This window comes from Carassius carassius, chromosome 34, assembly GCF_963082965.1.
Source record: "Carassius carassius chromosome 34, fCarCar2.1, whole genome shotgun sequence".
NCBI lineage: Eukaryota > Metazoa > Chordata > Actinopteri > Cypriniformes > Cyprinidae > Carassius > Carassius carassius.
In genome coordinates, this window is record NC_081788.1 from 10,364,881 (window position 1) to 10,390,525 (window position 25,645).

General features: G+C 37.1%; 1 protein-coding gene across 1 annotated transcript in view; it reads left to right on the top strand.

Moving 5' to 3' along the window:
- LOC132115464 (solute carrier family 15 member 4-like) overlaps positions 1-25,645 on the top strand; it is a 53,587-nt gene that overhangs the window by 22,243 nt on the left and 5,699 nt on the right. The window contains exon 8 of the mRNA XM_059523957.1: positions 8,113-8,271. Within this exon, the coding sequence (XP_059379940.1) occupies positions 8,113-8,271 (159 nt within the window). The remainder of the gene's footprint in view (positions 1-8,112; positions 8,272-25,645) is intronic.

A 25,645-nucleotide genomic window follows, 5' to 3' on the forward strand; every position in this document is an offset into this window, starting at 1 on the left:
CACTTAATCTGGTTTCTTAATGATTCCATCAAGAATTAGGTTTTGTACTTTTGAGGAAGGACCACACAATTGCTAATTATTATAAATATAATTATATGTAGTTCATTAGTCTTGTTCCAAACTCATGCCATTATCTCATGTCAGTACCTCAAACCTTTGAAATATAGTTAATCAATTATTATTATTAATTTTTATTTTTAAGTTGTTTATGACTTTGTGGTTCAGTGATTGTGTCAGATGTTCAATCTGTAATATTCAGTGATCCATTTAAGGCTGATTCATTTGTGAGTCATTTTAACTGATTTGTTCAAAAGAACCAGAGTCATCAATTAGTGAATCAAGCTTCACTGGCCACACTGTATGTTTGCTGTTGTTGTTAAACTTATGGTTAAAGGTTGTCGCACTCCAGTTCAGTTCCCTCATTCTGGTTGTTTTCTGGAGGTTTACAGGTTACAGTTATGGATGGAACATGTCTTATTTGCTGTATCAGCTTTATATTTACCGCTGGTTGTGTGCACACCTGTCTGTCGTTCATATGCATTCTCACACAGGCTAGCATGTTCTTTACGCCGCAAACACACAGCTGTGTTCATTTTGACCCTTTAGCTTCTCTTCCAAGGTCATGTTCAAATATGCTTGTTTTCCTCTTAGGACACCACACTGGTAATTTCACACCCATTTCGCGCACAGAGTAAATCAAAGGCAGCACATCCCCACTTTTAACTTTTATGAACCAACAAAGACTAATAAGTAGCATTTGGCAAAGTCAGGGAAAAACTCTCTCCCTTCATGCTGAATTGTGGATAACTAAATTTATTATCTATTCATATCTTTATTTAGTCTTTTAAATATCAGAAAATTTAAATGAACTGAGAAATTCACACAGATCATTGTACTATAAAAACATCCTGTAAGTTAAAGAACTCAAAACATTCTCCTTAGTCTAAAAACAGATTATATAAAAGCTAATCTGCAAGAAAAACAGGTTGTGGAATGTGCAAATTCATGATGTAATAGTGTGGCTAAACACTGCCTCCACAGAATAAGAACAGTGCCTGCTTCTACATCACTATCTGTTTAGCCCTGCCCACCGATTCGTGCATATAGTGAAGCAGCAAACACAGGTCTACACAGAAACTAAACCATAACGATGGCTCCGAGAAAAAAAAGACACTATTCAGTGCCATGTTTTGGAAAAACACAATCTTTGCATTTCCTTCCTTCTGATCCCAGTATTGGGAAAGAGTGGATGAACTTTATTTTTTAATCAATATCCAGAGTTCATCAGTAAGAACTTGGTAATTTTTTCACTTCATTTTAGAATAATAATATAATAATAAACTTTATTTTCTATAGCACCTTTAAAAAGTACTTCACAAAAATAAGAATAAATAAAACAATTATACGAACAATGCATTAATGAAAATGAGATACAAAAACAAAATACGATACAAGCACATGCTATGAAGATTCAACAAGTAAAAAGAGAAATTTGAACACTACAAAATAATCAAGTAAAAGCTACCCTAAAAATAAGCTTCAAGAGAATATTTAAAAACTGCTTGCTTAATTTCAGCAGCCAAAGAATTCCAAAGATGTGGAGCAATTAAAGAAAATGCTGTATCACCCATAGATTTTAAACAAGTGGAACAATTAAAAGGCCGGCTTTCAAGGAGCAGAGATACGCACAGGTGTTTAGGGGGTTAAAGCTCAGAGGGATAACAGGGAGCCAAACCATGCAAAGCCTGAGAATTTTAAAATCTAACATGGAGCCAGTGTAAAGTCTCTAAGACAGGAGTGATGTGATCCCTTGTCCTGTTTCAAGGATTCAGGCTGAATTTTGAACCAGTTATAATTTATTTTTTATTATTAATTAATTTATTAATTTATTTTTATTATTTATTAGGGTAGCTTTTGAAACACCGGTCAGCAAAGCATTGGAGTAATCAATGCATAATGCTTGAAAAAAAGATTTTTTTTTTTTTTACAAAGACCGGTAATGACGACAAGAGATGCAATCTTGCAATATTTCTAAGATGAAAAATTATGTATTGACAGTGTTCTGAACGTTAAAGACCAATGCTTACATAGCTGATGGGATGAACCTTTGAGCATTACATACATCTTGTCACCGTTTAGACTTGTCCACTTTTTAATCTCAAAAATACATTGAGAAAGAAAAGACACAGTCACATTAACATCAGGTTTTGATCATCAATTAACATTAGTGACCTTAACTAAAGTTTATGGATTCCCGATTGAATGGGCTAAAATATTGTCTGCGATAAGATGGGAAGGCAATTGAGTAGCAACAATTCAACAATTCAAGTTTAGGCAAGAAAGGGGGAATTGGAAATGGGACAGAAATTGTTAAAGTAAAATTTTTTTTTTTTTGGTGCAGGGCTCACAGCTGCAATTTTAAATGCTGCTGGCAAAACACCAGTGCACAGAGAATAATTGACTGTGATTCAAACATAAAGTAGCAAAGCATGATTGAAACAGCCCTGTTGTTACAGGATCAACTATGGAAGTGGCAGCTTTCATTTTTAAAACCTCATTGCAAAGAGAATGAAAATTAAATGTGGAAAAGTTTGAGAGAGGAATACCAGATAATTCTGAAGTGGTTAAAGTAAAAACAAAAGGAGGAAAAGTGGAGATATATTAACAAGTGTGATCAGGAAATCAAGAAATCAAGAAACCTATTACAGAGATGAGTTAAAGCAGAAACATTTGAATAACTAAGTATTGAGTAGTTTGTTGATACAGTCGTCTAGGGTTAATCTGATTGTTGTCGATGATTTGTGCAAAATAAGCAGACCTAGCCTATACAGTTTGAGTATTTTATTCAAGTTAGTGGTCTTTCCAGGCCTGGTGATGGACAGGATCGCCGTGATTTTGCATCATCAACATCTTTTGATGATCCTGGATCAACATTATTGTCCAAAAATCTAGACTTAACCCAATCCCTACCCCTAAACTTAACCCTACCCATAATTTATTCCTAAAATCTGTGGAAAATTATAGCTGATTAAGGGTGAAGAACCACCTTACCCTGATTTTAAGCCTAAAATAGATATTTCCTGAAAAGTTAAATCTCTGGTTGATTGATCCAGGAACATGTTGTACTTGGTGAAATCAAGCTGACCTGATGGACAGTCAAGCCAGATGTACACCACCTATGCTCCATTGTACAACACAATGCCTTCATTGCATGCAGATTATCATTCTACCAAGGAAAAGTGCATATGAAAGAAACGGATCATGATTTCAAAGGTGAGAGAACAGAATTTAACATGAGATCTTTGTCCTCCCGTGCATCAAATGGAGAAAAAACAACTTAAAGAAAAGCCAATAAATTCACTGAAATCAGAGGTTTCAGTAGATCTCCATTTGCGATAGTTAATTATTAGTGAATAAGACCCATTGAATATTTTTTCAATACTGCACACCCTTTACATACAGTATTCATTTTTAATGTCTTCAGGTCTTAAAAAGTTCCTAAAAAGCCTTAAATTGGAATGTAAAAATGTGTAGGAACCCTGTACAATATCTTTAACGGTAAAATAGGAAAAAATACAAGAAACAGATCTCAGCTGACCAGCAATACAACCACAAATGAAAAGACCATTGTTACTGTAAGGTTGTTGTAAGTTACACCACATGAAACAATATGAACACATAGAGTATGTTTCAAAGAACTTGGCACTGGAACATGAACTACATTTTTTTATACATGCCTAAATTTAATTACATGCCTGTACTTATACCCCCATAGAACACTTCTCTCTTTGAGACTCTTGTTCTTAGAAAGAAATAATAATAATCTCCTCAATGCACTCATCTTATGTTCACGTAGATGATTCTCAATCAGAAACATCCTGGCACACAAAGTTAAAAGCAGCATTTGTTAACACAGCAGCCCACTTTAAAAGAAACAAGCAACACCTTTGTTTTCCCTTTCTTTTTCTTCTACTTTCTTATGGGGATAGTGGCTGTCCTTAACAGTTAACATCTTCATTTCATTTTTTATCTGTGGACCCAGAAAAAAATTAAAAGAAAAGAGGCACAGCGTTGGTGAAATAATATGTGTCCACAGTGGACGTACCGGCCTCTGATTGAATTTCCAGCAGAATGGGGAGATGAGGAAGGCTAAGTGTAATCTTCCGCTCCTCCATCACGTCTCCAGGGTTCGAGTATTGTGGAAAGCTATAAGACGCTATCTGCACAGGCGCTTTTTAAACCTGAAGAGAGCCATCAAGCTTTGAGAATCAATACAAGAGGCAGCCCGCCTACTGATCACAGACAGCTGTGAAATGATAGAGAAATTGGAGAGGTGCGAAGACTGCATCAAAAATATTAAGATTAAAGACGCTGAATAGGATGTCACTGCTAAAATGAAGATCAATTTTGCCTTTCTCATTTTCTTGAATAATCCTTTAACATCTGAACATGATTGGGAAGATGGCCATGGCCAGAGATTGTTTGACGCAGTGCGAATCATTCTTCGAACATCCGTCACCAGTAGATCAGCTGTCGGACATTTATTCAACAGTTACAAATCAAAATATCTTGGCACTAGATTTTTTGGGGAGAAAAAACTCCTCAACTCCATCTGGCTGCAAGACTGAGATTCAGTGTGACTGCAACAGCAGCTAAACACAGGTTTGTCTCTGATAACTTCATGTCTGTGCGGCAATGTGCTGACACACTTTCGTAGTCAGCTCTCTCCATCTCACCCCTGGTCTCCAGTGTCCCAGCCCTCCCATGAAATGCAAATGCCTTCTGATAGCACGGAGGACCCTTAAAATAAAGCCTCACCACTCCATCCCTATACCCCTGGGGAACCTCCAGGAAATTGGATGACAAGAAATGTGACAGATGTCTCTGGAAAGTTCCCTCCTCTGGCCCTATTCTGTTTGAATAAATCCTTTTTAATGGACTGGACTTCCAGCTCACTTTGTCGTGTGCTGTTAGATGACAGCAGAAGTGGAGTTGATTCAGATTTGTCACATTTTTGTAGACATGCACTCGCACGTACACACACACACACACACACACACACACACACACACAAACAAACTATGTGTATGAGATGTGTGAGGACTCTAGTCTAGGGGACAGACCTAAAACCTGATTCTTTTTTTTTCTCCACTGGGAATTTTAATTATATATCGTTCTCTCTGAAAAGTGTTAAAGGGTAATGTTTTTTCAGAGAAAGAAAAATCGCCCACTACCTGACTCTGCGAGGGGGGAAATGAAAGCAGAGCATTTCAAGTTGAACTTCTTTCCTTGGTTTTGAATAATTTAGCTCTGAACTTAGAAAAGGTCAAGTTAGATATTTTATTTTTCTTCATGCGTGATATTACGGATGGTTGTGTCATTAGACTTGTTGCCATGCTCACCACATTGAGACACCTTGTGGATTTCCTTTTTTCCTCTCTTCAACCCTTACACCGTCTCTGCAACTTAACCAAAGCAAGGCATGTCTTTTGTATTAGGGTTCAATTATTAATCGATCCAGTGATCTCAGGTCTTCATCACATGGCTTGACACTGTTTTGACTCCCACATGGGAGGACAGGATTGTGAGGTTTGGTAGGTAGCAAGTCAACAATAAAAATTGTAAAAACAAACTAAAGAGAAAACATGCAAAGGTCAGGTCAAACAGGGTCAATTCTTACATTATTTGAACCAAGAGCCATATTAAATGTTGACATTTACGTTCAGAAGTTTTTTGAACAGCAAATCAGCACCATCGCAAAGAATATGCATTGTGCATATATATAATGCCAAAGCTGAATTTTCAGCATCATTACTCCAGTCTTCAGTGTCGCATGATGATCTTTCAGAAACCATTCTTATATGCTGATTTGCTGCTCAAGAAACGACTGAATGTTAATGTATGTGTATATTTAATATGGCACTTGGTTCAAATAATGTAAGTCTTGACCCTGTTTGACCTCACCTTTGCATGTTTGCTCTTTAGCATGTTTTCAATCCTGTCCTCCCATGTCAAAACGGTGTCAAGCCATGTGATGAAGACCTGAGATCATTGGATTGATTAATAATTGATTATGGGTGAAGGAAGTGACAGACAGTCAAGTATGGTGACCCTTACTCAGAATTCGTGCTATGCATTTAACCCATCCTAAGTGCACACACACCATGAACACACACCCAGAGCAGTAGGGCTGTCAACGAATATTCTAAATTCGAATATATATTCGAATAGTTTTTAAAAAACGAATTTCGAAGGTGAAAATTAATATTCGAATAAAAAAAATGTGGAAAAAACGCCCGCGGTAGTAGAGGCGTGGCTGTCTGCTTTGTGAGTGGGCGCGCTAGACACAGAAAATGCGAGACAGCCGCCACGCTCCTGACACGCAGCAGATTTAGGTACAATATTATAACCAAATAATGTAAATCCATTGATTTTAGAAAAACCTCATGAAACCTCACAAGCTCATGCAATTTTCTTAGTCTTCACTGATTTTGAACAGTTGCTGTTGTTTTAATGGTGTTTCTTGAGCCCAGGGCTTATCAAGCATCTGATCGTTGTCATCTAAGGATGCAGACACAGTCTCTATGACACAAAGAGCACTCAGAAAAGGTCAGGCATGCCTGCGGACAGCTAAAAACACTGTAATAGAGCAGCCACATTCCTTCATCTCTCTATTTCGCTGCTCTTTTTCTCTCTGTCCCTCCTGCCTCCACATCTCCTAATGTGCGTTTGTTCCAGAGGAGTGTGAGCGTGGGATTGTGTGATGGGATGATCTCTTTTGCTCTGTTTGGTGGAGTCCTTCCCTCTTCTTTTTAGCTGTTTTACCCTTGTGCTCTCTCTCTCTCTCTCTCTCTCTCTCTCTCTCACTCACTCTTTATCTATCTATCAAAGAAGATTCATGGCCTAACCAGGCTCAGTAAACGAGTCTGACAGTTGTGCCCACAAGCCATAATTTAAAAAATGACAAGTTTGAGGTGCCATGAAATTATCAATGTCAGCCAGCAGGCAGCCACCACTCAGGGTTAAAAAGAGATTTGATCTTTTCTTTCTCTTCTTCTGTGTCCTTTCTACATCCACTATTTTTCGGAACTACTTCATCTTTTCTTCCCTCCACTCAGCATCCTCATTATAGTACTTTTTATACCTCTTTCTCTTTCCCTGTCTCTTTCAGTAAATATTTAGGGATGTGTGCTGATTTTTGGCAGATGAGTTAGTGTTTCTGAGTCACTCTGCTGCCAGACCTTTAGAGTACTACGGATGTATGGACACACACACACATTCATCTCCAGACATTTGTCTGATGTCTTCTGAAGAGGTTTTCTTGTTTGCTTTATAGGGACGTTAACAGTGTATGGAGAACTAAGAAAGCCACTTAAAAATGATCATAGATCAGTTATCAGTTTATTCTTTCATATGTATGTAAATAAGACACAAATTGAAAAAAAAAATACATGTGCATGTGAATTTAATAAAAAAAAAAAAGATTTTAAATAAAAATACAAAACATTAACTCATTTAAAAGAATTAACCTTTTACATTTCATTTTAAAAATGCTTAAAAAGATTACTTTTCTTTTTATGTTTAAATGTTGCATGTAAAGTGAATTATGCAGTTAAATTTTTTTTATTAATTTGTCACTTTAGTTTTTTTTTTTAAAGTTTTTTTATTAGTGTATTTATAATTAATTTCTCCTTTTTATTTTAAAGTGGTGGTCCTGGTCCACCAAAACACTGAGTGAATTTGCTAAACATTCACATATGTGGCATATAAGGCTCTGTATGCTTACGTTTAGCGCTCAACATGTTTAAGTCATTGACTTTTTTGCAAACACTCCTCCTTTCTATGCAAAAGAGGCTCATTATAGATCATGTTTTATTCGTAAAAGTCAGAGCTTTTCCAATTCAATCGTAGTATCCCCCTGCGTCTTTGTCTGTGAGCACATGCTGTTACAAATGAAACTGCTCGTCATTTTTTTTAACCATAATCTTTTCGCCAAGACTGTGTTTTTGTGTATGTGCATAGAATCCCTTGGATGCTTTGAGGTTCTGATCATGCATTCGATGCAAACTTCAGACTTTTATCACTGATTTCTGCATCATCTTGTGTTTGTAGGTCTGGAGTTTGCCTACTCCGCAGCTCCTCGCTCCATGCAGAGTGCTATAATGGGCCTGTTCTTCTTCTTCTCCGGCATCGGCTCTTTTGTGGGATCGGGACTACTTGCTATCGTCTCTCTCAAAGCCATCGGCTGGATGTCCTCACATAAAGACTTCGGTAAGACTTGTGTGAGAGAGAGAGCATTAAAAGGTAGAACAAGATACGTGAATAGCACTGCACAGCATGTCTGGGATGATGTAGCTCACCTATTTTTTAAGCAGTGTGTCTTTTTGAATGAGTGTGTGCATGAATATTAATGCAAGGGTTTGTGGGTCAAGATTTGCTTCCATTAAAGAGGACCAAATGTCCCCATAATGAGCATAAAACCTAAACTTAGATGCACTGTTGGGACATGTGAGGAAAAGGGCTTGATAAGCATACTTAATTATGACTTAATGATGCAGAAAGGTTTGTGCAAGGGTCAGAAAGGATAAAAAATATAAAATTTAGCTCTGTATAAGCAATAAAAGTCCTATTCCAGCAGCTTGGGTGTCTAAGATACAGACCTTTGATAACATTGTTATTTATAAATGTTAAAATATCCTGAAAATCGATGACTTGTATGTTCCATGTTGATGAATGTGATCGATGATGAAAGATGGTCCCTGATCAGCATTCTGTTTAAATGTGATGTGTTGTAATTATGCTAAAGGAGCGGTCGTACCTTTCAGTTCTCGGGTCGTGTCAGAGATGAAGTGACGAGGCGAGCACATGTGCTTGATTGATGATGTGTGTATTATGTGTGCGTGTACACGTACAATGGCTTGACCCTAAACCCAGGAGGTGATTGCCCATTCAGCCACTGTTTATGTCTGAGTGTGTATCCTGTATATTTTGTTGGTCAAAAATTGACCCAGAATGGACCCCTGATTTCTTAAATAAATGTCCCTAGTCTAACTGTTCATCAGTTGTCAGTACATGCTGTTATTTTGTAGAAAAATGGTTGTTTTCACACAATTTCATCTAAGTTTAATAACCCTACAATACCTCCTAAAGGCATAAAAGAAATATCAACCAATAATATCACGGCCTATGTTTCACCCACTTTTCAGGATCCAATCAAATCCAGATGAAGTAAATCAAGTTCTGTCCTACTTTTTACTGCTGAAAAGTGTTTTGCTTATAAATGTGCCACATTCTGTTAAATGTGTTGGCAGTTTCATGTTGTCTGGAGTAAAGTAAACTTTTGTAGTGTCAGGAGAAAGAAAGCGGTACCAGTGCCAGGTCTTGTATTATGAATGCACATGCAAATTAATGGTCATGTCAGGCTTACACCAAAATTGGTGTGTAAATCTGTCGCAGAGGGGACGATGAATGAGACAGTAGATGGATGTGATTACCATTGCAATGACAGCTCAATGGTCCAGATGTACTCCCACCAATTCTGTGTATCTGAGGCAAATGAACAGTTTACACACAAACTACTTTAGCACCCATTAATACAGCACACCAAGACAGGTGTGAGGCATTTCTGCTAATGGCAGCATTGAGAGTACATGTACTTTAAATCTGTCCCTCTTTGCCCTGTTTGTTTGGCAAGCATCATTGGGATATTAGAGTGGGTCTTAATATGAATTATGACACATTGCTTTTTTCCACCTTCACTTTTAGTGAGAAAAGAGATAGGGCAGGAAATCAGAAGTTAAAGAAACAGAACTGACTCTGAAGGAACAGTCAGACTCAGACCTGCAATGTTCATATGAGCAGCACATGCTTTAATATGATTTATGTAGCACATTGCTATTCTTTTTACTTTTATTTTATTATGCCATAGCGAGAGGACAGGAAATTATGAGGACAAGTGGAAAGAACAGAATCGGATTGTGATTCAGCCAGACTGAATCCACATCCATATGAGCACAACATGCTTTAATATGATTCTTTAATTTTTTATTTTTTTACAGAGTGCTATTTTTATTTTCATTTTCGCCAATTTTAAGACCATGACTGTGTTCTTTGAATGTTATATCTTATCTGCATATTGGAATTTTCCGTTATTTTTATAACAGCTAATGGTCGACTGATATGGATTTTTTTAATGGCCGCTGCTGATGGCTGATATAAAGCCAATATATATGATATGCCAACATTTAATTTATATGTATTAAAGTAAACAGGCATGACTACTGATGAATCTAAATCTATATTTATTTTACATAATATTTTTACTAAATTATATTATTAAAAATAAATTAATTTAACGCTAAATAATAATGCTACACATAATATGAAGTTCATGCATTAATAGAGTACAACATATAGACTAAAGATCTTGGTAATCAGAAGTTATATTATTATCGATTATAAGCGAGAATTGTTATTGTTAATGTCCACACAGTTGACAGCTTTACCTGTTGTAGTTTGTTCAAGTTGTTCAAGTAGACACTGCTTGTCTGCACTTTTACTTCGCATGTCTCCGTCATTCTTGATCTCTCTCATGCTGCACAACTGGAATCAGCTTTTAGCAGGTGTGCCATCAGCACTGGTGTCTGACAGAGATAAGGACTGTATGAAAGTCTTTTTCTCCCACTGAAAGTTTGATATGCATCGTCTCCATTTATAATGTCAACATAAAAAAGATGTGATCGCAAAACAAACAGGAAAAAGGCAATGGGCCTCATTCATGAAACTTGCGCAAATATATGAGTAAATTCTGAGTAATTTGCTTGTAAAACAGACCTTCCCGAAAACTCTCCTCCGGATTGCCAAGCACTTCGTAAATGTCCAATTTGTTAGTTAAACGTATGTTAATGAATTTCATTCATTCGTAAATAGGGCCCACGTGCACGCTCATTAACAATTAGCATAATCCCCACCTATGTACAGTCGTGGCCAAAAGTTTTGAGAATTACATAAATATTGGAAATTGGAAAAGTTGCTGCTTAAGTTTTTATAATAGCAATTTGCATATACTCCAGAATGTTATGAAGAGTGATCAGATGAATTGCATAGTCCTTCTTTGCCATGAAAATTAACTTAATCCCAAAAAAACCTCTCCACTGCATTTCATTGCTGTCATTAAAGGACCTGCTGAGATCATTTCAGTAATCGTCTTGTTAACTCAGGTGAGAATGTTGACGAGCACAAGGCTGGAGATCATTATGTCAGGCTGATTGGGTTAGAATGGCAGACTTGACATGTTAAAAGGAGGGTGATGCTTGAAATCATTGTTCTTCCGTTGTTAACCATGGTGACCTGCAAAGAAACGTGTGCAGCCATCATTGCATTGCATAAAAATGGCTTCACAGGCAAGGATATTGTGGCTACTAAGATTGCACCTAAATCAACAATTTATAGGATCATCAAGAACTTCAAGGAAAGAGGTTCAATTCTTGTAAAGAAGGCTTCAGGGCGTCCAAGAAAGTCCAGCAAGCGCCAGGATCGTCTCCTAAAGAGGATTCAGCTGCGGGATCAGAGTGCCACCAGTGCAGAGCTTGCTCAGGAATGGCAGCAGGCAGGTGTGAGCGCATCTACACGCACAGTGAGGCGAAGACTTTTGGGAGATGGCCTGGTGTCAAGAAGGGCAGCAAAGAAGCCACTTTCTCTCCAAAAAAAACATCAGGGACAGATTGATCTTCTGCAGAAAGTATAGTGAGTGGACTGCTGAGGACTGGGGCAAAGTCATATTCTCCGATGAAGCCCCTTTCCGATTGTTTGGGGCATCTGGAAAAAGGCTTGTCCGGAGAAGAAAAGGTGAGCGCTACCATCAGCCCTGTGTCATGCCAACAGTAAAGCATCCTGACACCATTCATGTGTGGGGTTGCTTCTCATCCAAGGGAGTGGGCTCACTCACAATTCTGCCCAAAAACACAGCCATGAATAAAGAATGGTACCAAAACACCCTCCAACAGCAACTTCTTCCAACAATCCAACAACGGTTTGGTGAAGAACAATGCATTTTCCAGCACGATGGAGCACCGTGCCATAAGGCAAAAGTGATAACTAAGTGGCTCGGGGACCAGAATGTTGAAATTTTGGGTCCATGGCCTGGAAACTCCCCAGATCTTAATCCCATTGAGAACTTGTGGTCAATCCTCAAGAGGCGGGTGGACAAACAAAAACCCACTAATTCTGACAAACTCCAAGAAGTGATTATGAAACAATGGGTTGCTATCAGTCAGGATTTGGCCCAGAAGTTGATTGAGAGCATGCCCAGTCGAATTGCAGAGGTCCTAAAAAAGAAGGGCCAACACTGCAAATACTGACTCTTTGCATAAATGTCCTTTGAAAAGCCTTTGAAACGTATGAAGTGCTTGTAAATATATTTCAGTACATCACAGAAACAATTGAAAAAAAGATCTAAAAGCAGTTTAGCAGCAAACTTTTTGAAAACTAATATTTATGTAATTCTCAAAACCTTTGGCCAAGACTGTATTACAGCTATACAAATTGCGTGTCCAGAAATGCAGTGAGAATGCAGTTCTCAGGTTTTGCTCCAGTGCCTCTTGCGTAAATGCAAAAAAAGACTAATAGGCCATATGCCTAACAATAAATATTCAATAATGTGTGTCCACCAAAGGGCCTGATGAAAAAATGGCAAACACTCTTCATAAAACGATCAGCTGATATGCTTTATTTCCTTTGATTTTGAGTATCCACAGTGGCAACGTATTAGCCTACTAGTATGTCATTTTTAAAAAATTGTATTAAATATAGCAAAGCAGTAACCAGTAATATTGACCCCTCAGTTGTTGAAGGCAGACGTTGTACAAGTAGGATGTTTGTACCACCCGTCCTCTGTTTGCAGCTGGGTAAATAGTGACAGTGATGTGCGTGTGTTTTACAGTTATCAACTCAGCTGCAAAAAATTATATATACCGTAAATAAATAAAGGAAAATTTCAAAAAGAGGGCAAGGGAAAATTAAATTGTAATTATTATGGCAGTGCATCAGAATTCAGTGTCATCAGTTTGCCAAAAAGAACATAGAACATTTTACGCACCATTTACACATGGTTTCGTACCAACTAACATTTTGAAAATATTTTCATAAATTTGAAAGTTTACATCAGAACGGCTTTACAAACGATTTGTACAAAAAAAAATTCTGCTCATGTTTAATGAAGGATGTCCATTACATGCATATGTTTAAGTCATTACATGTAAATTTAATTGTAATTTTAATTGCCAGTGGTAATTTCAGCCAAAATATCTCTCGCTAATTAATATTTTTGGTCACGAACGCAACTGTTTTAGGCACAGTCTGGAGCCTTGGACTTGTTATTTTTGCGGTGTGTCAGGCCAACCTTTTTTGTCAGAATAAGTGATAGTAGAAAAAACAGGAAATTATGAGGAGAATTAGATGAAACAGAATCAGGATATGATGCATCTAAGTCAGATTCAAACTTGCAAATTCCTTAAATCTCTCTCATTCTCTCTTCCTCCAAGTGAAGAAGAAATAACACCTGCAGACTATCATACACTAGTGAAATCTGAATTAGATGCCCAGGATGACTTTGTGTCTGAACAACAGGAAGGATCAGTCTGGGTTTCATGTTGTTGTTTTTTTTATTTTTGGCCAGCAACATAATGTTATTCTTTATCTCTGCTGGTTACTCCATAACTGTTCTCTCTCCGTGTTTCCTGTGGTGTTGGACTCTGCAGGAAACGAAGTGAGAGAGTGAATTATGCAGCGCTGAGAAGAGAACTTTCAAAGTGAATGTACACACAGATGCTATCCAAGCCTGTGGCGTGCCTGTGGATGCATATACAGACTCCAACTTTTATGGGATCAGACACGTGGGTATTAATCACTAGCTGCAGGGCCTGATTACCCAGCATTCAGCTCTGTAACACACTATCTAGCACTTATTTTCACAAATTTGAGCGTCCTCCCATTATACCATATAGCAGATCAAACCTACCTCTCAGAAGGCATTCGAGAGTGAGTTCGACACTCACTCTCTTACTGTTAAAACCAGCACTTGACAATAATCTTTGCAACACTGGAGGCAGTCGGCCAAAAGGGCTATCGGCTACCACTCACACAACATCACAGGGTCACTTACCGTGCTGATCACCTGAGAGCTTTCATGGTCCCCACAGGCTATCAGGTGGAAATTTGCAACTTGTCGTACATCCATGTCAATCCTATCCTGCTTTTGGCATTCTAAAGGCAAAGGACAGACACTCTCCACTTGCTTTTATCATTTCTTTTTTCGGATATTTTTAGTGTCTAGTGTAATTTACACACAATGGTGCCACAGTCATGCATCACAACTTGTATTGTTTTCTTTTGGTGTCTCATGCCATGAGTACTGCGTTGTTAAAATGTAAAGTAACACAAAACTTTTAAAAACACGTCTAAAGACCCCTGCATTCTGTCCAATTATGTTGTTATTCTTGCGTCTTATGTAAAGTTACCTTAAGAAACATAATCTGGGTCAAGTGAATTTAAAACCAACAGTTACAGTATAGTAGCTTCTTATCGTTATATATTTATAGTGAATATACACAAATAAAGGTAAACCATTTACAATTCTGATTACCTTTATGATTAAAAGTAGTAGTTGCTTCCAGTGTTTGATGGAGAAAATTCAAGTGATTGCTGGCGCCGCATGCACACACACAGTTAAGCTTTGCTGCTGTACCTTGACAGTGCAGCCTGTTCTTTACCATAATAAAATACTGCCAGTAAAACATACAGTATGAAAAAAAAAAACACACACACTGCTCAGTTTAAATAAGTAGTAAAATCTGTGCCGTTAAGTGTTATAACCGTACTGCCGTGATGTTATGCAAAACATTTTTGTGAAGTAGGCTACATAAGAAATAATAATTTGGCAGGTCCGTTCAGGTACATTGTGAATATGGAAACATTTGATTTTGTGTCAAATGAGAGACCCAATATTGGTTTCAGTTTCATTTTAGCCTAAATTAATTCATTTTGGCTTGTCATTTATATTGCTGTTTATAGGCCTATTTTCAATTCTCATTCTTTTCTAAATACTGTTAATTGAAAGGATTTGTTGTGGAGTGAAGGGAACTAAAATAGTCTAGCTATGTTTACAATGTTTATTATAATGTTTGTAAACATTTTGCATCAGCATTAGGCCTATTTCTGAATGAAATCAGAAATAGTGACTTCTTATATACGACTTAAGGTTTTTTTTCTCTAAATGTTTCTCTAAAAATTATGCATTATGCACAGTGTATTGTAACCATGCAGCAAACCTTTTTAAATATTCTGATAAATTACTGAAAATAAATAAATTAATTAATTTTTAAAACATTTAAAACAAATTTGGTTAGTGAAAAATGAAAAAAATGAAATGAAAATGAAAATCCCTAAAAAAAAAAAGCTTTTTTGAAGAATGGGAGGGGAGGATGGCTATGGAAATTGATACCCACAACTGTTTGATTACCAACATTCATCAAAATGTCTTCTTTTGTGGTCATCAGAATAAAGAAAATTATACAGGTTTGGATAAACTTGAGGGTGAGTAAACGATGACAGAATTTTCTTTTTTGTAGTTTTCACAGATGTACTTTGCGATTAATCTCATCCGAATCTGTTAAGTCTGTTGTTGTTTTTTTACACAAAACCACTGTAAAAAAATCCAAAGCAAATTTCTGTTTTTCTGCAAACCTAATGGTCCTCTGAGAAATCTACTCCCATCCGAATGGATATTTCCATGTTTTGGGTGATATTCTTTTGTCACAGTGCTTTTCCTCATGTGTTTTTGACTACCTTGAACTACCATTTGTGCAGTCATCTTGCTGAACCTATCAATATGGATGGCATCTGACAAAAAAAGTAATATGAAATGAATTAAAAAGAGGCAGGTCACAGAAACTTCTGACTATTTCAATATCAATATTACAATATTAATAGATAAAATCCAACTATATTCTACACATTACGTTTTTTTTTTGTTTGTATATCTTCTACTCCACACTTCTGTAAAGTTAAAAGATTAAAAGACATATACAGTATGTCGTACATGTTGCATGTAACCACAGCACATGGCCTTCTGTAACCCCCACATCTAGAAAACCTGTGTAAGAAACAAGGTCCTGTCCAAATCAATACAAAATCACAGACGTGGATGATAAGACTTGTAACTGAAACATCATCTCGTCCAGAAGTGGCTCTAGTGGTGATCTTTAAGAACACAATGACAACAGAAGTGCTGTCAACTCTGATTTTGCTCCATGTGAAGTGAAAAGTTACTGCTGGTAACTTTGATGTGTTGTAGATTTGCCCTTTACAGCAAACTTTTCTAACAAACCTTTTGCTCTATTTCACAGAAGTTTTATTACTTTTTCACCAATGTATGATGTAGACTTTGATAAATATTTTCAGAGACATTTTCCCCAAATCCTTTATTTTATCTGAGGGACTGCAGGTGTCTCCAGGCACGGTTTCGCCTCACAGTATTGGTAAAATGTATTCTTTTAAATCTCTTCTTTAGACTCCCAGGGAGCTCCTTCGTTTTTCTTTCTTTCCCACGAGGTGAAACTTGACATGTCAGTCTGTCTGATCTCAGGTCAGCTTAAAAACATGCAAAAACCGGAGCGCCCGCAGACATGACCCTCTCTTCCTGGTCTAGAATCTGTATCTGCCACTTACAGAAATGTCAATGTTTTAATCGAGGCCAAGAGTCTCAGGAAAGGAGAGAGTCTGTTCACTGAATATGACAAAAGGAAAGAAATGTGTTTTTCAAAGGAGAACAAGGAGATAATAGTGAAACATGTTGGTGTCAGCTTTATTCTGTACCTAGCCTCGAGTCATTTAGAACGTCCTTATGGATATGAAAAAGTTGGTATTATTATTCTTATTCTTTTTTCTTTTTTTTATGTGCTTGAAAGAATTCTCTTTGATCACCAAAGCTGCATTTATTTATTTGAAAATATAGTAAAAACACAGTATTGTGAATATTATTTCAATTTAAAGTAACTGTTTTTAATTTAATATATTTCAAAATTAAATTAATTCCTGTGATAGAAAATGTGGGGCTTCAGCAGCCATTACTCCAGTCTAATCTTTATTGTCACATTATCCTTCATAAATCATGCTAATGTGCTTATATATAAGCACAATAACTATGCCGTCATATTACTGTGATTTAGCAGTAAGCTGCTGTAGAATTACTGTATTTAACCATGTCTATACTGTGATTTAGCATAAATGATGGACCAAACAAAACCGATAAAAACAATGGTTTAACTTTTATTTTTTTAGAAGAAAAATACATTTTAATAACAGGAATAAACAGTGTAACATGAATGAACACTGGGTAAAATGAATGCCTGTCAATATGTGTGTGAATGTGTTTACTGTGTTTACCATTATGTGATAATGGTACTTGAAAAATACAATTTAATAACAGGAATGAACACTGGGTAACAGGAATGTGTATCTATGTGTGTGCACTGTGCATGTGTTTACTATGTGATAATGGTACTTCACAACGTAGGAGCTGAAAAGAGAAAGAAGGAGAGAGAGAAGAGAGAGTGAGAGAGGGAAGAAAAGACAAAAAGGTGGGAAAAGAGAGGGTTGCAGGTGTCTCACTCCTTCCCTTGCAGCAGGCACCTGCATAGTATGGGTTCTGTCCACTATCTACAAAAGATAAGAAAGACAAAAAGTTTAAGTTACTTTGTGGTGCAAATACCTGCAAGTATGGTACTCGCATTGTAAAACTAATCCTAAAATGTGTACAATTTAAGAAATTACAATTGTAAAACTCATGATAAATCAGATAAATCATGTGAATAGTACTATATCAATTAATATTAAATCAACAAACCAGAGGACTCTGAAAGTAACATGATTGAGGTTAAGCAAAAATTACATGACATGCGTACATAGTAATGCAACTCAGTAAGCCAGTAATGTGATGTAAATTTACACTTAAAACTATTGTAAAGTTTTTATTCTAACATAATAACCTATAACATTGAAAAGGCATGTTTAATTCAAATAAACGTAAGAACAATGAATTTTACACATTTTGCAGCCTGTCTAAACTCGTAGAACAGATTAAAGGGATAGTTTACCCAAAAACCCACCCTCATTCCAAACACGTTAGCCCTTCGTTCATCTTTGGAACACAAATTAAGACATTTTCTGACTCCTCCATGGACAGCAATTTTATTACTACTTTCAAGGCCCGGAAAGGTAGTGAAGATTGTTAAAATAGTCCATGTGACTACAGTGGTTCAACCTTAATGTTATGAAACGATGCAAAAATACTTAATAGTGCGGAACGCACAAAAAGTATTCTTGTCGCATCATAGCAATAAGGTTGAACCACTGTAGTCACGTGGACTATTTTAACAATGTTTTTACTACCTTTCTGGGGCTTGAAAGCGGTTATAACATTGCAGTCTATAAGCGGGATCAGAAAGCTCTCGGACTTCTTAAAATTATCTTAATTTGTGTTGAACAAAATTGTTTGGAACATCATGAGGGAGTGTAATTAATGAGAGACTTTTCATTTTTGAGTGAACTAACCCTTTAATAGCTTAAGTAAACATCTTACTGCATAACTAATTCTAGCTTAAAACAAAGACAGTGTTTCGTTAGTCTGTTCTGTAGTTGGAACACAACTTACATTAGACTGACATCCATTCAAAGTCAATGAGCTTCCTGATCAGTGTACAGACTTGCTGGTTTATGTGTCCTCTCTGCCTCTTTGATTTTGTACCTGTCTCTGGGTTGATGCCCAAGAAGCACATATAAACAAAAAGACAGAGAAGAAAGATGTTAGTTTAATTCAAGTGGGATTAAAAAGGTTTCAGTTCCCAGTCATCACCTTCAGTGGGTCACTGCTGTTGCAGTACTGAGCAAAACTAAAGTTAGCTCAGTTTTAACAAGGTGACATTACTTGGATTCAGTTAAACAGCAACCATTTAAATAACAGCAACTGAAAAACATTTACATCACAAACACACAGTCAAGAATAGTCCTGCAACAAAGTAAGTTAGATGTGTGTGATTTACCCAGGCAATGCATTTGCACACAACAATTTACATAATTTACACGTACTGTTTGCAGAGGATGGAGGAAGAGCCTGTTGCCAGTCCATCTCCATGGGGCTGTTTCTGCTTGCACTCTTCCTCCTAGAATTATTACCCGTTCACAGACAAAATGGCTCCTAATATCTCCAGATGTCGACCTGTTTTACTTTAGAATAGCACAGCTAACGAAGCTCCACTAATTCAGTGATAAACACATTTTCCTATATCTTTTTTATATAATAAAATGCACTTAATTTTTTCTGTTGACGAGACAGACAACGGCTGCTCCGTTTCACACACACGGCAGAAAAATATGGACGACGCCCAGCTAGCTAACATTACTAATTTGAGATTAATTTATTCCACCTTTGCACAAATCCACAACACTATAATGTATCTAGTTGATCATAACTGTCATAATACACACATTAAGGCCACAGCTTACCTTATAACTTTATTTCCCGGTGGTAGAAAAATGCTGTGGGAAAAGAGAGCGCTGTTAAAGTAACGAACGTTAACTAAGAAAAGCATTAAGCAAGGCTAAAGTTCAATTTTGACGGTGTAGTTAACGTGAAGCCTCACAGTTAATAACTTAATACGGTACTACTAGCTATACACTTATTAACACAACCAACGTCTGATCATTCAAATTTGCGCGCTCAAACCTAGACGCGAGTCTGCTCCAGCTAAGTTACAAAACATGAAACAGAACTTAACTAACGCTAATTTGGTTCATACTTTTAAATAACATGAAATTTCATATTAAAAACAGTCATCAAATTGACAAAGTTTGAAATTAAACACTTACCGCACTTAATCCGTCGAGTGTGAGGAGATCAGGCCAGGGAGCTCCAGGGGAGCTCAGATGACGCAGTTGCAGCGCGAAAATGACGGAATTCACAGTAGTTTCTGGTAAAAGCCCCGCGCCTGCATTATTTTCACAGTAAAAGTCTAAATACGGTATTGTATTGTGAAATATCACAGTTAAAGCCTGTGAAGTGGTAATAATGTAATTACCTGTGAAATATTACAGTTATATATTGTGAAATCCTGGAAATATTTTACAGTGCATATATATAATCATGTTGAAAACTGTTTTATATTTTAATATAATAGCTTATATACTGTAGTGCTGTTTAAAGTTTTTTTGAAAACTGTGATGCATGTACAAATACATGTACATCACCTTTTTCAAAAAAAATATATTTTCTATGTAAATAAAAAAATGTGTTGCGTATTTATTGTTTTAGATACTTAGTACTTCTCTAAATATATATATAATCCTGATTTAACACTTTTCTATAACATTCATGTTACAACTTGGCAAAGCGTTTTGTTTCGTTTGCATTAAGCAGGTACCCTTTATTCTTGGTTTTGACACTGTTGCTTCCAAAATCCCCCTAGACAAGAGAGTCATAAAATATGAAAATCTCTGTGTTTGCAGACCCTGACAAATGGCATTGAACTCTGTGTGCTGACTTGTGTAATCTCCTGTAGAAAAGCCGTCAAGGCATCGGGACGAGGAACACTGAAATATTGTTGTTGGGATTGGCACACACAGATAGAAAGAGGATAAGAAGGGAAAGAGCTGTTGTGATCTGAGCATCATGCTTATTTGTTAGGGCACATTTCTGTGTATCGATAGGAAAGACTTTGCTCTCCCTGCATATTTTTTTTTCTAATCAAAGAGACATATCTATAAAAAAATGGCTTTTGAAAATTCAGCTTTGCCATCACAGGAATAAATGACATTTTAAAATGTATTCAAATGAAAAAGAAAATGTCATTTAAAAATATTTTGCAATATTACTGTTTTTGCAGCCTTGGTCAGCATATAAGAGACTCAGATTGAATGACAAAATTACTCTTATTATTAAGATATATTAAATAGAATATATATATTTTCAAAGTTTTGCATTATAGCATTACCTGAAACAGGTTTTGCATAAGAAACAAAAACAAAAAAAAACTTAAAATGTATAGTAAATTGTAAGTATCTTATTGTCTTTTTCTTCTCCAGTGTCGTCTTCTCTGATTCCACCAAAGTAAATCAAGCTGCACTTTTTCAGTTTCCACATTTCTCTCTTAGTCTGCCAAACATTTATGAGGCCAGTTAATGTATTTTATGGGCAGCTCTTGTTTTGTCTTTTGTGGACATAATTGGAATCTCTGCAAGTGTTTGGCAGCCTGTTGTGTCTCTAATGAAGAATGTGTGGCCAGTGAAAGCATTGAGAAATAAAATAAGACAAACCACAACAAAGCTATAGCACTTCCATCACTGTGACAAAAAATTGACTTTATAGACTAATGAATATGTTTGCTGTTTGCATTAATCTAAGATTTATGATCTGTGTGGTATTTCCTCCTTAAAGAGTGTTTCTGTCCGCACCTCAGAGGATGGGTATTCATTTAAAGGGATAATTTACCTCTTATTATATGGAAAAATGCTGTGTAGCGAATCAGCTCAAAAGGGGAAATATGAATAATCATTCATAATTAGTTATGATTTAATAATAAATATTTAGATCCACTGTAAGTATTTACTTGACCTCTCAGTGTCAACTGTCTTTCAATTCTAAGAACATTAATTTACTGGTTAAGAAAAAAAAACTTTCTTACTGTACAATACTACTCAGGGCATGTAGCTAAAATCTGCATGATTAGGGACTTCAGTTATGAGCAAACAATGAACAACCTCAAATGTGATACAAGTAAGACTTTATTAACTACCTAAACACCTAAACAAGTCTAACATGCACACATACACACACACACATGCAGTTGTGTGTTGGCATTGGAAAATGGGTTAAAGCTTAAGCAGTAAAGAGAAGAAAAATAAAAACATGAAGCTACAGTATCATACAATTTGATATTCAGCAGATCTACAGCTTGAAGGAAACATCATTTCTTAGTTCAAACACACCTTTGAAAAGGTGCATATGATACTTAATGTATCAATTAATAAGACTACTGTAAGTTTGATTCTTGAAAGTCTCCCCCTGTTTGAAGAAGAGTCCTGATGTACTTTTAGGCTCCAGTTGGTCTCTGCTGAAGTGAGTTGATGAGAAAGACCGGTTCGAATCAGAGGATCTTGATGAATGGAAAGTTAAGGCTTAGGGTGGTTTTTAAGGCTTTTAGCTCAGCATCTTCTCCTGGAATTCCTGAATCTAAAAGAACCGCCCTGATATGGTGATCGGTGATTTATATAGGGGGATGATGTCACACGCTCAGTTGTTGAGTGAGCCAATGAGGAATGGTACCTTTTGGAGGGAAGTTTTACAGCTCTTTGTCTCTAGTATGGTGTCTTGCATATAAATTAGATTGAGGGGTTCAAGAGAAGAATCTTTACGTTTTTTATGTGCATTATGTGCCTGTTTTTGAGAGACTTGAGTTTAGATTGCTTTGCTCCATTCCTGGGAGCCACAAACCTAGTGTTATCAGATAGTGTGCCTTTGGTTGCTATGGAACCAGAGGCCTGTTCTGCCTCTTTTTTGAGGTGATAGTTGCATTCTGGGGGAATGGTCCAAAGACCCTTTGGTTAGATAAGGGGTGTTAGATATCATTTGTTAAATATAACAAATAGTTGTGAGTCTGATTGGTCCAAATGCTACAGCAGTATGAACATTACATTTCTTTTTTGTTTTCCTTATAGACCATTAAACAGTATGAAAATAACACAAGGGAGAGTAAATGATGGCAGTGTTCATTTTTGGGTGATTGGTCCTTTAAAATACTAGAAGAGTTAAAATGGTTTAAAGTTTATAAAACTAGAAAGTTAAAATCACAATTTCTAATGACTCTTTCTTTTCTGTCCTCCTGTCTCTAACCTTGCCTGAGCGTTAATTAAACCAATATCTGTCCCCTCAGTCTGCTGTATAGCAATGTGTTTGGAGAGTTGTATTGATCAGCAGACACACTTCCTCTTCCCTGCTGAGCACATTGTTTTACTTGTGCAGTATGTATTATTCAGCAGGAGTGAGGAAGCATGGCAGACACTCCCTGAACTCTCAGGTCAAGTGCAGTGCCTGTCTGTCTGTGTGTGCTGGCCAGTCTCTGCTGGACTCCAGAGGGCTTGCAGCAAGACAAATACAGTTGCCGGCTCTTGTAGAGTGAGACTGCCAGGTGTCTGCTGTTATCTTTGTGTAGCTGCCATATTAGACTAAGTGCAATGTAACGTGAAATGAGGGCATGTGGCCTGTAACGATGGAAAACAAATTATATAACTACCTATGGGGGCTACAGTATGGCAGATGGAAAATTCATGCATACCAGTCAAAAGTTACCTCCTCTCAAACTATTGTTATAGTGATAGTAAAGTGACATTCAGCCAAGTATGGTGACCCATACTCAGAATTTGTGCTCTGCATTTAACCCATCCGAAATGCACACACACAGAGCAGTGAACACACACACACACTGTGAGCACACACCCGGAGCAGTGGGCAGCCATTTATGCTGCGGCGCCCGGGGAGCAGTTGGGGGTTTGATGCCTTGCTCAAGGGCACCTAAGTCGTAGTATTGAAGGTGGAGAGAGAACTGTACATGCACTCCCCCCACCCACAATTCCTGCCAGCCCGGGACTCGAACTCACAACCCTTTGATTGGGAGTCCGACTCTCTATAAAATAAGTTGATGACTTATAAAATAAGTCATCAACTTTTAAAGGAACACTCCGACTTTTTGGGACTTTAGCTTATTCACAGTATTCCCCAGAGTTAGATAAGTCCATACATACCTTTTTCATTTCTGTGCGTTCTGTAAGTGTTATTTGACGCACCCACCGCTAGCCTAGCTTAGCACAAAGACTGGATGTAAATGGATACTGGTAGCATAGTAATTCCAATATGTGACAAAATAATGCAAACATTTTCCTATTTACATGTTGTGATCTGTATAGTCACAGCGTGTACAAATAACAAGGCTATATGAGACAGAGACCATTTTTAATCGTATAAATACTGGGAACTATATTCTCACTAGGCGTAGGAGCACAGCTAACGTTACTTGGGCGGAGTGATTAGCGCTCCACACGAGACGCGCCGTGGTGAGGAGAAGAGAGTTCGCTCAGAGTTGGAGTAATAGAGTCAGCAATTACTAGATAGTAGATTTATAGTGTACAATCATGGGTGTTCGCTGTATTGTAAAGAACTGAGACAATAAACAGGGGAGACCAGGTATTACTATGATGTTTCATAGAATTCCAACCAAAAACGCTCATAAACGACATAGATCCAAACACACCTGTAAACACCATCACGAAGTATTTCGTTTGCTCTGAACATTTTACTGTAGACGACTATTTTGAAAAATGAAAGTTGCCACACAGACCATGAAACGTGTGCTACAGGATACAGCCATCCCATCGATAATAAAGACAGGACAAATTGGATCACCTGTTGCTGCGGTAAGTGTTCCGTTATGTTTTGAGGTGACTAACATTAGCCATACTGTAACAGTGCCATGCTAATGTAATATAACCTTAGTAGTGACACTATTACGTGAATAGGGGATCCGTGTATCCCCTTTATTGTTATTATTGTGACACACTGTATGCAATGGCTATACTAAAATTTCATTGAACTATGAATGATCATTATAACAAAACCACTTACTTGGTGGATAGCTGACCATTAGGTTCACTCGGCATGGGGCGTTTCTTCCAGTTGATCTTGTCACAATGGGGAAAAAAAGACAACTGCCGGGTGTATTAGGGCAGAGAAATCTTCCGTGGTATTGACGCAAATATTTTGATTGTCATCAAGCCTTGACATTGATGGCAATACCTGGTCCAATTCATTACAACAAAGGCACTCGGTTTCTGTCGGCATAGGTTGTCATGTTCCACATTTACACCACCAGTCCATGTTCGTTCTGATTCTCCCTTCGTCTTACAGCTTCCAAAGTTTGTAACTCCTCGCCTGTGTATTCTGGCTCAAAACTATATGGTTCTGGATCTTGGTTTGATACACAGTAAAATTCCTCTGAGTCTGACAATTCCTCAAAGTCAGCCATGATCACAAGTCACGTCTAGCTAGTTAGTCACATTTGTTTTGTTTACGGAACTAATCACTCCGCCCAAGTAGCCACTCCGCCCAAGTAACGTTAGCTGTGCTCCTACGCCTAGTGAGAATATAGTTCCCAGTATTTATACGATTAAAAATGGTCTCTGTCTCATATAGCCTTGTTATTTGTACATGCTGTGACTATACAGATCACAACATGTAAATAGGAAAATGTTTGCATTATTTTGTCACTTATTGGGATTACTATGCTACCAGTATCCATTTACATCCAGTCTTTGTGCTAAGCTAGGCTAGCGGTGGGTGCGTCAAATAACACTTACAGAACGCACAGAAATGAAAAAGGTATGCATGGACTTATCTAACTCTGGGTGATACTGTGAATAAGCTAAAGTCCCAAAAAGTCGGAGTGTTCTTTTAAGGATTACATGTATGGCGTTAATGTAATAATGTATCCAAAAAAATATTGATTGATTTATTTTGGTTTCTTCCTTATTATTACTATTAATG